The following is a 14,996-nucleotide window of genomic DNA, read 5'->3' on the forward strand; positions in this document are numbered from 1 at the left end:
CTTCCTTTCTGAGTATATTTAGTAGGCTGTCCAATGGCTGTGTGAAATCATGGTGGAACAGAATTGCCAAGGCACATATGTAATGTTAGGTAAGTCTTAAACTTTAGTTGTAGAAACAGCACAGCTCCCAGATATGTACCAGAGGAGTAATATACCACAGGAGGTCCTAACGATCTCCACCCCAGAGTGCTGAGGGAACTGGCAGAGGTCATTGCAGGTCCTGTGGCATGGCTTTACAAGCACTCGTGGTGCTCTGGCATGGTGCTAGAGGACTGGAAAAGGGCCAATGTGGTCCCCATTTTCAAAAAAGGGAGGAAAGAGGACCCAGGAAACTATAGGCCTGTTAGTCTCACCTCGGTCTTGGGAAAGCTCTTTTGAAAATTATCTAGGAGCACATCTGCAAGGGACCAACAGGGGAGATTATGCTTAGGGGTAATCAACATGGGTTCATTAGAGGCAGGTCTTGTCAGATCAACCTGGTTGCCTTCTACGACCAGGTCACACAATCCTTGGACGCAGGTGTCGCAGTGGACATAGTCTTTCTGGACTTTAGGAGTGCCTTCAACACTGTTTCTCACCCCATCCTCATTAAAAAATTAGGTGACTGTGGTGTTGACGGCTACAGAGTCAGATGGGTTGCAAACTGGCTGGAGGGCTGCACTCAGAGAGTGGTGGTGGTTGGGTCATTTTCAACCTGAGGGATGTGGGCAGCAGGGTTCCCCAGGGCTCAGTCCTCAGGCCCACACTGTTCAACATCTTCATCAGCGACTTGGACAAGGGGGTGAGAAGCACCTTGTTCAAATTTGCAGATGACACCAAGACGTGGGGAGAAGTAGGCATGCTGGAAGAGAGAGAAAGGCTACAACTAGATCTGGACAGGTTACAGAGGTGGGTGGATGAGAATAGGATAGGTTTCAATACTGACAAGTGCAAGGTACTGCACCTAGGGAGGCAGAACCAGCAGCATACCTACAGGCTGGGGAACTCCCTTTTTGTCAGCACAGAGGCAGAGAAGGATCTTGAAGTCACTATTGATTCCAAGATGAACATGGTCCACCAATGTGGGGATGCGGTCAGGAAGGCTAACCACACCTTGTCATGCATCCATAGATGCATCACAAGCAGGTCCAAAGAAATGATCCTCCACCTCTATATGACATTGGTCAGGCTGTAGTTGGAGTACTGTGTCCCATTCTGGGCGCCACACTTCAGGAGGGGTGTGGACAGCATCAGGAGGGTCCAGAGGAGGGCCATTTGCATGATCCAGGGGCAACAGGGCAGAGGAGAGGCTACAGGACCTTACGAGGAGAGGCTACAGGACCTGAACCTGTTCAGCCTCCACGAGAGAAGGCTGAGAGGGGATCTGGTGGCTGTCTATAAATTTGCCAAAGGGGACCAGCAGACAGTGCTGAGCCTTGAGCACTACTGGGAGTAACAAAGAATAATGGCCGTAAGCTGACTGAAAGTAGATTCAGGCTAGACATCAGGAGGCACTACTTAACAGTCAGGGAGGCTAGGATCTGGAACCAACTTCCAAAGGAAGTGGTGTACGGTTCTACCCTGGAGGTCTTCAAAAGGAGGCTGGATAATCACCTAGCCAGGGTCATTTGACCCCAGCACTCTTTCTTGCCCCTGGCAGGGGGTCAGATTTGATGATCTGCTTAGGTTCCTTCTGACCCTACCTACTATGAAACTATGACCCTCCCACGTTTTAAGCTGCTAGCTTTGTAGTTAAAGCATGGTCAGGGGTCTGAACTTGCACCTCCTACTTCTTGGCAAAGTGCTCTAACCACTAGTAGGTATTACTAGAATACACTCCAGCTCTCCTCCTGCTGAAGCTGGCCCACTAGGGCAGGCAGTAGGGGAAGTCACATGAGGTCAGAAGGAAGAGAAAAAGCCAAAGGGAGTATGACTTGGTAAGACAGATCCTGCCTTAGAGGGGAGCAGGCTATGGGTCCAACTTTGAGTCTCTACCCACTGTGGGGTAGAAATAGTATGAATAACTATAAAATACAAGGTACAGTAAGTCAGCTTCAAGAGGAAGTCTGGAGAGTTCTAGGAAATATCTAACCCATGGTGGTGATTAGAGCACTTTACTGGGAAGTCACAGATAGAGGTTAAAATTTCACTGTCTCCTGCTCCATGGACCAGTGTACTAACCAGTACACAGCTGAAATGTAGGAGGGACTTTCTGTTCCGTTCTCAGTGCTGTCTCCTTGTTTCTGTTTATACCACTACGTAGAAATAGAATCGAAGTTGTGCATAAGTGCCACTTAGGTACTTTAAAGTGAAATAGGGTTTTGTCCTATGGGTTCACTGCCAAAAATGTCTGCTTTGTGCTAGAATAACTAACCCACATTAGCTACCTGACTGCCTTTCTCACAGTAAAGACATAGGTTTTCTAATGCTCTTACCTAGAGTTTTAGACATATTGGAAAATCAGGTCAGATATGAACTACGCTTTGTCTCTGAAGCCTGAGTAACATTTTGTGACTGAAGATAATTATCTTTTAAGCCCTGTGTCTGAATGGCTTGCATTAATGTTTGTATTTTTTTTGATACAGAACCAAGCTCAGTTAAATATGTAAATCACAGTAAAGATTCGGAATCAATAACTGTCACCTGGCCACCTGCACAAAATATGTTTGATGGCTACATTGTTTCAATAGTCAGCAAAAGCTTCAGCAAAGAAGAAATATTATCTTCCAGTGTAAGGTACGAAGATTTTATTGTAGTACCCAATCCTTGCCCTCCAAAAGAAGGTATTTGAAGAGTCTATGCTGCAGAGTTATTTAGTAGGTGTTTTTTAGAATATATCCCTGCACACTTAAAATCAAGAAAAAGAAAATTTCCAATGATTGGTTTGTTTAAACGCATTCAACAGGTTTAGTTCTATAAATACAAAAGCCCAAATTCAGACTCTGGATTTGGAAAACTGCTCAGCAGATTCTGGGGACAACCATGTCTAGATCTAGACTATTGTGAGTTCATGGTCCCTGAGGTTTGCATGTGAAATAAATGCAGGACAAAAATCACGGACAGACCTAAGAATTTTTTTTTAAAGAGGGGTTGTGGTGTATTTCTCCTCAGGCCATGAGGGGGTGGGGGTGACACATACTTGGAGTCCTTAGTCCAGCCACTGGGGTGCAGGGCAAAGAACATGCCACATACACAAAAGGGGGGACCACTCCCACTTCTGTCCCCGGCTGACCTCTGAGAAGGGGGAGTCCCAGAGCTGCTCTTGCCCTGCTCCAGTTCCACTTCAGTTGAGGCTGCAGGAAACAGCTGCACAGGGAGCTGGGCTTGGTTGGGAATAGTAGCAGTGGCACACACATTCCTCCTTCTGGCCTCATCCCACTACCACTTCGCCCCCTGATGGCCAGGAGCAAGCACTGGAAGGGGGAACCTATGTACTGCCACCACCATCATTGTTCCTGGCTGGGCTCAGCTCCTGCATAACTGCCCCACACAGCCCATGGCTGAAGCAGGGCATGAGCGTCTCTGGTGCTCCCTTCATGCCTGCAGCAGCTGGGGTTTGTTGTACAGGAAGGAGAGTGTGTCTACACTGCTATACTCCCCTGGATCTGCTCCTGGACCCAATAATGGGCCCTCTTAGGAATCAGACTTTTTTCATATACAAATGTTCTGGGTGGGGTGGGGGGGTGTATGTATGTATATTTACTTAAGACATATTCAGACCATAACTTTGTGAGGGGTGTACAGTGATGAGCTATATTTTTTTAATTAATGAAAATATCTGTTTTATTTACATATGAAGAATATTCAAATTTGATGGCCTTCTTCCTGGGACTGACTTTTTATTTAATATTGTGACTACCAATGGATTAAAAAGAAGTCGTCCTACCATGCTCAAGATTAGCACTAGTAAGTTCATGATTGATTAATGAAAATTGTATAAAATGTATAACTCTATGGAAAATATAATCACAAAACTTCAAATGGATTGATTAGATCACACATCTGTAACATTCTTAGTATTCATACCAAAGATCCTAAAACACGGCTTTGGAAGATGTATGTACTTTTCCTCTTTGTTTTAATAGAAATGCCATCAATTCTTGGTTCATCAGTTATTTTAACATAATGGTATATACATACAAAACTTTTTCTTGGTTTTCTTTGTAGGGTTAAGTTCAGTCCTTCCCATATCCATTTGAGATATACATGTACAAATAAACTAATAATACTGATTTACAGAAATAGTATCAATAAATGTTATTCACCCTTGAACAAGTATGGTGTATTCTAATATTAACTGATATATATCCTTCTATCTTTTCCTTAGATCCTGATCCACCCTCTGATTTGCAGGTTTTAGGGAAAGAAGAGCACACAATATATTTTTCTTGGAAAGTGCCAAGGGGAGGATTTGATGCATTTCAGGTGAGGTAGATAAAAAATGTGCAAAATATACTTCTGCTCTTTAAATCTTTTCACTTCTCAATGAAAGATAGCATATGTTGCAAAACCTAGAGGGATCATTTGCCTCTAAAATAGGAAAGTAGTACTGTTTTTTGAGGAAGATTTTGAGGAAGCTCTTGGTCTATTAGGTCCATTTAAACAACTAACAGTAAAATAGAGCTTTGTCAGTAATTGATTTTTGTTTTGTTCTGTTTCATGTTCAGTAGTGAAAAGATGGAGCAAGTTGTTTCAGGTTGAGTAAAACATTTAACCAAAACCAATTAGACCTGAAACAGCTTTTCATTTTTTTAATGAAATTGTTGTTTCAAATTGAATGGTTTGAAACCATTGTAATCTTCTTCTCATGTCTTTACACTACATTTGACCATTTTGTTAGACATGCTTATGCTTGTTTATTGTACTTTGTGTGATCATACATTGTACGTGTGCCTTCAAACAGTGGGCTTTGCAGCAGATATTGCATCGTCTGAGGCTCTGTGCTGTGGTTAAAAGGTAGTTGAACTAATGGTACAGTCCCACTTCTTCATTAGTTTCTTGGAGTGTCCAGCTTTGGTTCGTAGGCAGTTGAGACATCACCACTTTTGCCTTGTTTCATCAGTCCCTGGTGGTAAAGACTCAGCCACTGGAATGTCCATTTTTTTGCTGTCAGGTATTTTCTCAGCCTTTTGCTCTACATGTGTAGTCATGTCTCTTTGGGTGTGGCATAGAGAGGTTGGGTGCTGGTGAGACAACTCCTGTGTGACTTCAGACATTTGTGTGCTGCAGGATGATTGTACAGTGGGTGTCTCATATCTTTGGTTTGTCTCAATTGTTCTATCCTGCTGGCCACTGTTCTTCTGATGTCAAGTGGAGCGATGCCAACCAGCAGGTACACACTGTTTAGAATGGGAGGCTTTAGATGTTTTGTTATGCATCAGCAGCTATCGTTCAGGATGGGGTCAAGGTGCTTAGCATGTATAGATCTCTCCCATACAGGGCATATCTACTCAGCGTATGTGTATGGGGGACATAGGAGAGGTGTTTACGATGCAACCCCTGTCAAGTAATATCTGTGAATTCTGCTAACGCTCCAAACCACAGTTTTGACTGTTGTAATTAAGTTCTTTGAATGGGAAAAAAAATAAAAGATCAATTAAGGAAAGGTCACTTCAAAGCATTTAGATATATTTGGATATGTTGTTTGTTTATATTTGCTGAAACCATTCAGTAAACTAGACAGGAATCTGAAATGCTTAGTTCAGTGGCATGCCATGAATTAAGCACTACCCCCTCTCCAAGTGCCACTCTGTTCCCCCTCTTCTGCCTTATATGCTGCTCTGGTTTCTGCTCCTTGTCCTATCTGCCATTGTGCTTCCTGCCCCCTCCCCAATCTGTCATGTGCCACACAGAGGCTGTCCATGCCATTTGTGGCACCCATGCCACAGGTTGGTGACCCCTGTTTTAGTTGATCCAAATTTTCATTTTTCAGCACAGTGAGTTTGGGTTCAAAATTTTGCCAAACTCTATTAAAAGTTAAAAATGTCGTAATCAAATTTCCTAGTACGACTTGAATTTGTTTTCTCATGCATGTGCATTCTGATAGTCATAAGAACCTTTTGGGGAAACCTAGAATAAGATCCAGTTTTCTTGGTTCTCAGTGCCACATGTACATGAGAACAACCTCCCCCACACACACCTTTTTTAAAACAAATCCTTTTCTTTGTCTTATTTGCTGTCTACCCTGTGCATAGAATTAGCATAGGTCAAATAATATGCATGTAATAAAAAAATCTAATATTATAAAAGCCTTAGCCTGTTTGTCTGTCTGTCCATAATGCTTTATTTGCAATCTGATTGGTTGTCTGAAACAACTAGAGTGCCCTAACTGTTCCAGACAGGAGGTGGCAGTGACACAGTGGAGCTCCGCCATGATGGTGAGGATGGAGCGGTGGTGGTGGTGGGGGGGGGGGTGCTCTGTTCCTGCCCTGCCCCCGTCATTCCTGATGGGTAATTGGCTAGTAGTATCATAATACATATACACAAACTGGCCAAATTAAGAATGAATAAGATGTCATAATTTCTCTGCTTCCTATTTTTTGTATGCTTGTATTTATAAAGTAAATTAAGGAAATGGAAATTCCAGCATATGGAGTGACACTGATCCTTCCACATGCGTCATCAGTATGGTTCCAACCTAAGACTTCTAGTTCTACAGCTTGGAGCTCCCCCTGTGAAGAAGTAGTTGATTATTGTTGTTGTTAGCTCACCTGGACATTATGCACTCTCAGGGAGATGTTATGTTATGGTACTCTCAGTACCATACACATGCTGCACTTAGTGCCCGCTCCAGGACCTGCTCTGCACATGGCACCCATGCAGGACTAGTCTGGAGATCTACCTCCCAACTCCTAAATTCTAGATCTGGCACTTGGCCTGGAACTGCGCTGCATGCAGCACTCACATTAGCTAGTCTAAGATGCAAAGCTGCATGCGGTGCCTGTTGCAGTCATTCTAGGATGTGCATTGCATGCAGTGCCCACTTCAGTGAGTCCAGGGTGGGCACTGGATGTAGCATGGGTCCCAGACCATCTGAAGCAGGCATCGCATGTGGCACAGTCCTGTACCAGCCAGTATGAGCGCTGAATCCGGCATGGATGGGAAGAGGTATTGTGGGCCTGATCCAGCCCATGGGGCCAATCCCAAATAATTCATCTGGAATGTAGACTAGGCCTGCACCTCTCCTCTAGCCCACAGAGCTAGAGAAGTTTGATACCCCTTTCCTAAACTCTTAGACAAGTGTTTGTCTAACCTGTAGTTAAAATTTGAGAACAACCCTTGCTTACAGTTTCCAGATACAACGCCTAAAACATTAAAGACCCTCTAACTTGCTACAGATAAAAAGGGAAATGAGGGTACTGTCAATGTCCTGCTATTGCAAGGGCATTATTGTTAAATATGCTCAAGGGAGGAAGAGGACCATTATGCCACTACAGAGGATGGCACAACTTCCTACAGTTCATGCCAAACTGGCTGTGGAAGAAAATTCCTGATCCCAAATGTAGCTATTGGTCTAACCCTGAGCAGAGGAACAAGATCCACTAGCCAGAGACCTCTGAATTTAAGTCCCACTCAAAGCATCAGTATTGGCTACTCAAATTTCCTAGACTTGCCTTCAGCCAACACAAAATGCTTCTGAGGAGGATGCGGGGGAGAGGGCAGGGTAGGTAAAAACACCCAACCCTTGCACCTGTAGCCACTGAAAGGGGAAAAAAAATCCTTCCCAGCCTCATGTGCCGACTAGCTAATCCCCAGAAGAATGAGATAATCAAACACCCTACACTTTGTACTGCAGCCTGAGGACTACAAACCCAACTCCATGCACCACATCCTGACTGGAGAGCCAAAACTCCCCTTTCTATAATTCTGTTCCCTCTGTCAACATATCCCAGCTCCTTTAATTTTCTTTCATAGCTAAGTTGGTTGTGGAGCTCTGCTTCATCCTCCTATGATTGGGCATGGTCCTCTCCAGTTATCACCTGCTGTGGGCTGCAGGACCTTTCTTATGATCTCTGAGCAATGTGCCTGTAAGGATCTCCATCCTGGACTTCCAACTGTTGTTCTTCTTGGCATACTCCAGACTTTGCTTCTCTTAAATTAAACCTCTTTGCTTCTCCAGCAGTAAACTGAGGGGGATGATACCTGTTTGCCTCAGGAAAATGAAGGCATTCTTCATATAACAAGGTTTCAGTATATAGAAATATTAAGACAAGTCTGTAGAAGAAAGGAGACTGAAACTTATCACTGCTTTCTGGCTCCTATATCACTATTCACACAGGGAGAAGTTAGGGTAATTGCTGCTTATAGGTGGTATATATAGCTCACATTATGTGATTTATGAGCATAACTCACTTCAGTGGATTAGGGGTTCCTTGGAAGCATGCTGTTTAGGGCTAAGGTCTAATACCAGTGATTTGCAGGGTAACCGTGAAGCTTGACATTTACTCATTGTACTTTGTATGCAGGGGTAGTATCTGTATGTGAGAATATTATCCTTAAAGGTGAAAGTTTAGGGAGCTAGGGAACACAATTAAAGTGTATAAAATATTCATAGACTTTAGTAGAAAATGTCTACCAGAGCTATTGGCTACTGCATATTTCAAGTAGCTCCAAATTCTGAAGGTGCCTCTTCAATAAAAGAGATAGGGGGAAACAATTTTGGCAAAAAATGCTGTTTTCCTATATGCTGAGGCAGATGAAAGAATGAAGAGTTTTAACTCTATCAGTAATTATGTGGCATAGTTATAAAGAACATAATACTGAGGATTATAATGGAAAGTGTTAGGGAATCTTCACTACAGGTGATGTTGCATACTCTGTGTATAAAAAATGTAGAAGTTATTTCTGTCTAAGAAATCTTTGTAGATTATTAAAAGTTTAAGTTTGAAAGCTACATCTTGCATTAGATATGAATTAAGATTTCATATTTAATCTGTGATGGTGATGTTCTGATTAACCTAAGATTTCTTAGCTGTTTCTTTTCAGTTTCTTAGATTAATGTGTCTTCTAAAATAAGCCATGAAGTTACCACTGATCTATGTGATTGCAGTGTTGCTGCTTCTGGCCACTTTCACAGTTTGGTCATGCATCCCAGAATATTTTAAACACGTTGAGTTTAAATGCTTTCCTTGCTTTTCTATGCTGGCTCAGATATGCTGTTGTATTTGGCCAGGTTATTCTTACCATCTTGTGGAAAATAATTGTAATTCCTATTATTAATCTTTATAACAGTATTATGTTTGGCATATCATAGGACAGGCAACCATGTTAGGCAGTGTTCTTTCTGAATAAATGAGATTATCTTTAATGTTTAATGAGAGAGGCTTCAGTAGACTGGTTGCTTGGCAAAGTGTATCTGCATAATTGGGATCATTTTACTAATCATTTAAAATTAATCATCCCAGCTCTCCATTTTTCCGTGTCATGTATAATAGTTTTCAGAGTGAAGATAATACACAAAATGTTCTTTCTATCTTGTTTAATTTGCTTTCACTATTTTGCAGTTGTCTGTTTTCAGACAAATAAACAGCAATCCCAGAACTAAGTCTAATTAGACAGGCACTATGTTGGGGAGATGCACAGGGGTCTGTGTAGCCCTAATCTTTGGACTAGGCCATTGCTTGGCTGAAGTGAAGTGCTTTAGGTCACAGCCACACTAGGAGTTATCCTCTTCCATCTCCTCCAGGCCTTTCTCTTTTTAAACAAATGACTGGTAACCAGCCAGGGCATGTAGATCTGTTCAGTTATGTGTCCTACTTTGCCTAACCCTTAGTAAAGTTCCCACGTCATCAAAAATCCACACAAATCCTTTTGTAGGGCATAACACAGCTTTGTACAACACATGGAAGATACTGTCCTGTGCTGAAGAGTTAGTAGTCATAATTTTCACTGTTAGGGAAGGGACTAAAGCAGGGGTTTGTTTCACAAACCTTAACTCATTATATATGATATATTCAGACAGTCTTATTAATTGTAAGAGCATTGCTTAGGCATGCAGGGATGAAGTCAGGAAGGCCAAAGCACAACTGGAGTTGCCACTAGCAAGGGATGTGAAGGATAAGAAGAAGAGTTTCTATGAGTATGTCCATAGAAAAAGGAGGATCAGGGAGTATGGGTCCCTTTCTGAATGGAGGCAGCAACCTGGAGCCAGAGGATGCAGACAAGGCTGAAGTGTTCAATGCTTTTTTCACCTGGATCTTCATAGGCAAGGTCAGCACCCAGACTACTGCACCAGGCAGCACAGTTTGGGGAGGAGGTGAGCAGCCTTCAGTGATGAAAAGAACAAATTAGGTACTACTTAGAAAAGCTGGACGTGTACTGAGGGAGTTGGCTGATATAATTGCAGAGCCATTGGCCATCTCCTGATCACCATGAGTTTTCAAAGAAGAAGTCCCAGATGAATGGAAAAGAGTAAACAATAGTGCCCATATTTAAGAAAGGGGAAAAAGAAGGATCTAGGAAACTACAGACCACTCAGCCTCACCTCAGTCCCTGGGTAAATAACACAGCAGATCCTCAAGGAATCCATTTCTAAGCACTTGGAGGAGAAGAAGGTGATTAGAAACACTCAGCATGGATTTACCATGGGTAGGGGCCACCTGACCAACTCGATTCCTTCTATGATGAGGTGACTGGTTCTGTGGATGCAGGGAGACCAGTATCCCACAACATTCTTGCAGGTAAGCTAAGGAAATATGGGCTGGATGAATGGACTGTAAGGTGGATAGAAAACTGGTTGGAGCATTGGGCTCGGAGAGTGGTAATCAATGGCTCAATATCTAGTTGGCAGCTGGTATCAAGTGGAGTGCCCCAGGAGTCAGTCCTGGGGCTAGTTTGTTCAATGTCTTCATCAATGAGCTGGAAGATGGCATAGAGTGCACACTTAGCAAGTTTGCAGATGACGCCAATCTGGGGAGCAGTAGATACACTAGAGTAGAGGTGTCCAACCTTTTTGAATGTAGGGCCAGATCATGAACCTTGTTATCACCCAGGGTCGGATCATGAACCTTTTTATCACTCAGTGGGCTGGCGAGCCCTATTCAAAGACCTCATAGGAAGTGGTATCACATCAGGAAATGATGTCACATGACCTTTGACACCAATGAAGTTGCAGGACGTGACAATGAAATGGGTCTGGAAATGTGGTTTAAAATCCAAAATAAAACCAATTTTGGTCTGGTAGCACTGTTTTATTTTAAACAATCACCTAGCAGTGCTGGAGAAGAGCATACCATCCTGCTGCATCCTTAATTTCCTGCCTTTGTCCACATGGAAAACCACAATTTGTAGAGTGGTAACAATCATTTTTGAATGCAAAGCCTCTGTTGACATTGTGCTGTATTTACTCCAGAGAATTGTTGCAGGGATCTGATTTTTCCAAAGGTTAGCAGAGCTTTTTATTACCATGATTTCATGCCTCCTAGTTTTCAAATACTTGGTTGAAATGCATCACAGATCTTTAATTTCTTATTTGCAGGTGCTCTCTCAGGGCGACATCCAGCCGGGGGGGGGGGACAGGAGTGGGTGTTCGCGTGGCCTGTCCAGTCCAGCTGTGGCCTGGGGGTGCAGGAGTCAAGGGGCAACACCTGACCCTGCTGTGTCCTACCTGCCACCTGGGTGGCCTCAAGGATGCTCCCACACCTGTGCGGCTGGGCTCAGCAGCCAGGGGGACGTGCAGGGACCCTACAGGGGGGTGCGGGATGTGCAGGGTCACCCCCCTGCTCCCTCTCCTCTGGGGCAGCCCAAGCCTGAGCCTGACCGGTGGGGCTCCCTTGCTCCCTGGGCCCGTGACGACTCACTACCCCCAGAGCGATGTCTGTGGGCACGGGGGGGAGGCGGGAGCGATGCTGGCTTTCCACCCTGACAATCGCAGCAGCATCTCCTGTGGGCCAAGCTGCAGCATGCCTCTGAGCCAGCATCTGTGCCTGCCTGCCTGCTGCACTGCGACCTGCTCCAGCCTGCACGGCCGGCATGCAAATGAGGAAGGGAGGGGCGGGGCTAGGAAGGGAAGCCCTGCAATGAGGGAGAAGAGAGGAACTGCACCACATCTGCAACATCAAGCTGACGCAGTGCATGTGAAAACCTTGTCCCTTCCCCAGCCCTTCAGCAGTCATTAGGAAGCTGCTGAGGGACAAGGGGTGGGAACGAAAGTAAACAGTGTTTACTTTTGTTTCTCATCGCAGCACCTCTTGCATCAGAAAACGACTTGGTAGGCCACGTGGCAGCCTGTGGGCCATGTTGGACAAACCCGTGCTAGAGGGTCAGGCTAGGATTCAGAGTGACCTAGACAAATTGGAAGATTGGGCCAAAAGGAATCTCATGTGGCTCAACAAGAACAAGTGCAAAGTCCTATACTTAGGATGGAACAATTCCATGCACTGGTACAGGCTGAAGGCTGACTGGCTGAGCAGCAACTCTGCAGGACCTGGGAGTTACAGTGGACAATAAACTGAATATGACCCAGCAGTGTGCCCTTGTTGCCAAGAAGGCTCATGGCATACTGAGCTGTATTGGTAGGTGTGTTGCCAGTAGTTCAAGGAAAATGATTGTTCCCTTCTATTCAGCACTGGTGAGGCCACATCTGGAGTACTGTGTTCTGTTTTGGGCCCCACACTATAGAAAGGATGTGGACAAATTGGAGAGAGTCTAGCAGAGGGCAACAAAAATGGTGAGGGGGCTGAAGGGTCATGACTTCTGAGAAACGACTGAGGGAACTGGGCTTATTTAGTCTAGAGAAGAGGAGACTGAGAGGGGACTTAATAGCAGCCTTCAACCACCTGAAGTGGGGTTCAAAACAGAATGGAACTAGACTGTTTTCAGTGGTGGCAGAAGACAGAAAAAGGAGCAATGGTCTTAAGATGCAGCAAGGGAAGTTTAGCTTATATATTAGGAGGAATTTTCTCACTAGGAGAGCAGTAAAACACTGGAACAGGTTACCCAGAGTGATGGTGGAAACTCCATCCTTGGAAGTTCTCATAAACCCAGATAGACAAATCTTTGGCTGGGATTATCTAGTTGAGGATGGTCCTACTTTGAGCATGGGGTTGGACCAAAATCACCTCCTGAAGTCTCTTCTGACCCTAGCTTTCTATGATACTCTGTGCATATTATGTACCTAGAAAATGCATCCCCTATTGAAGTCTTTGTTCAGCTGCCATGATATAAAGACTAAGACATTATGAAATGTAAATAGTAATAGAAATCAAAAGCTTAAGCAGTGTAAACTCTTTACACTATCATTTGGAGATAACTGAGTTGCTGACATACAAAACAACATTTCCCAAGCTTATGGAAGCTGATACCCACTTCAGGAAAATGAAATATAAGTCATGCCCCTCTCCTTTCAACCCACCATATCCTATTGAAATCTTGCTTCATGTTCTTGAAATATTTTTTAATGGCTTTGACATTTCACCATAATATTTAGTGGGGGTTGGAATACATCCTATCTTCTGGTAAAATCTGTGCTGCTCCTGTTATATGGGAATGGTGTTTTAGATATTCCTTTATTTATTTATAGAGAGATAGAGGAAGGTTAGGTAGAGTAAAGTGGCTGGTTTCATAAAGAAAAAGTATATGAAAACTGGCTTTAATTTTCCCAACAAGTATCTTTTCCTTTTCAAGTCTAGATTAAAGTAAGAAAGAGGTTCTTAGTGCTGTATTATTGTTAGTTTTTGTATTTATTATTTGTATTATGGTTGCCTTTGGAGGCTCCAAATGAAATCAGTACCCCCTTGTATTACACCTTTGTATATAATTATGGGTAGCTTTGCCTTGAAGAACTTACAGACTTGATTTGTAAGGTGGGCAAAGGTTGAAAAGGCACACAGAAGTAAGTGTGGTAAGTATGGTATGATAAGCATCCAGTTGAAAGGGTGGGCAGCAGAGCAGGGAATAGTGTTTTGACTCCTAGAGTAGTGCCTTATCTACTAGACAGTGCTTCCTCTTTAAAAATAAATGTTGTAGAGTCTTGTGAAATGTAATTCAAAATGCGCAACCTTTAATGGTATATCTTTTGGAAACCTTTTTGCCTTTACAGTATCATATGTTTTATAGTTTATTTCTGTTATAAGCTATTAGTTAGCATCTTTCAACATTACTATTTGAAGTGAAAAAGTTTGACTTCAAAATACATTTTTCTTCTGCAGCTTTCCTATCTTTTGAGAAGCAGCGAAACTCTATTTACTACAACTGTTTATGGCAACAGAGCTGTAGTGAAAAATCTGATACCTGGAATGGAGTACTTGTTTCAGTTAAAGACAATCAATGGCTTGGATTCCAGTACAGCTATAGAGAAAAAAGTTAATACAAGTGAGGAAATAACTTACAGGTTTTTTTTTCTTTTTAAAATTTTTTTTGCATTTACTACATGCAGGCACACAAACACACACACAAGCGCTGCATTTTATCAGTTATATATACGTAGTGTGTTGGGGGGAGGGAGAGCTGTGTATATATAAGAAGTGTGTGTGGTTACAAAAGATGAGAAGATCAGTCAATGTAAAATGAAGACTATGGGACAAGTTAAGGTCCCAGTTGCACTGGTAATTCAGAGAATGTTACAGATGTTACATTTAATGTGCATTAAGCGCACAGAAAGCACTTTAAAGCTATAACAGAACAGATGTTCACAGTACTTAGTGCCTTAAAAATGGCAGATCCCACTTTAAGTTAACCCTCAGAGGGCTTTAGGTTAGATTTTTTTTTTTTTTTAACATCTGTAATGCATCCATTTCAGTTCAGTGTAGGTCGCATTCTACCGCTATCCCAGGGCCACCTCACTGGGTGGCTTGCTAACCTTGGCTGGTGCTCATCTGCTCCAGAGGAGCACCAACCCAGCCCCATCCCTGGGCTGTCACAGAGAGGAGACAGAAAAGGCTTTGACTCCTCCCTGTGCGAAGAGGTGGGGGGTGGGGGGTGAATGCCAAACAGAAGCAAAGGAAGGGTGGAAACAGAGCCTTTTTGCTATGTGGATTCCTCCACAAGCATGTAGGCTTGGGTCTTGGTGGGGGCCAGAC

General features: G+C 43.3%; 1 protein-coding gene across 1 annotated transcript in view; it reads left to right on the plus strand.

The window, feature by feature from the left end:
* PTPRQ (protein tyrosine phosphatase receptor type Q) overlaps nucleotides 1-14,996 on the plus strand; it is a 217,980-nt gene that overhangs the window by 26,388 nt on the left and 176,596 nt on the right. The window contains exons 13-16 of the mRNA XM_090042600.1: nucleotides 2,565-2,715; nucleotides 3,779-3,885; nucleotides 4,307-4,404; nucleotides 14,127-14,289. Of these exons, the coding sequence (XP_089898726.1) occupies nucleotides 2,565-2,715; nucleotides 3,779-3,885; nucleotides 4,307-4,404; nucleotides 14,127-14,289 (519 nt within the window). The remainder of the gene's footprint in view (nucleotides 1-2,564; nucleotides 2,716-3,778; nucleotides 3,886-4,306; nucleotides 4,405-14,126; nucleotides 14,290-14,996) is intronic.

The sequence above is a fragment of the Crocodylus siamensis genome, chromosome 4 (genome assembly GCF_052110815.1).
Source record: "Crocodylus siamensis isolate JL-2025a chromosome 4, ASM5211081v1, whole genome shotgun sequence".
Classification (NCBI taxonomy): domain Eukaryota; kingdom Metazoa; phylum Chordata; order Crocodylia; family Crocodylidae; genus Crocodylus; species Crocodylus siamensis.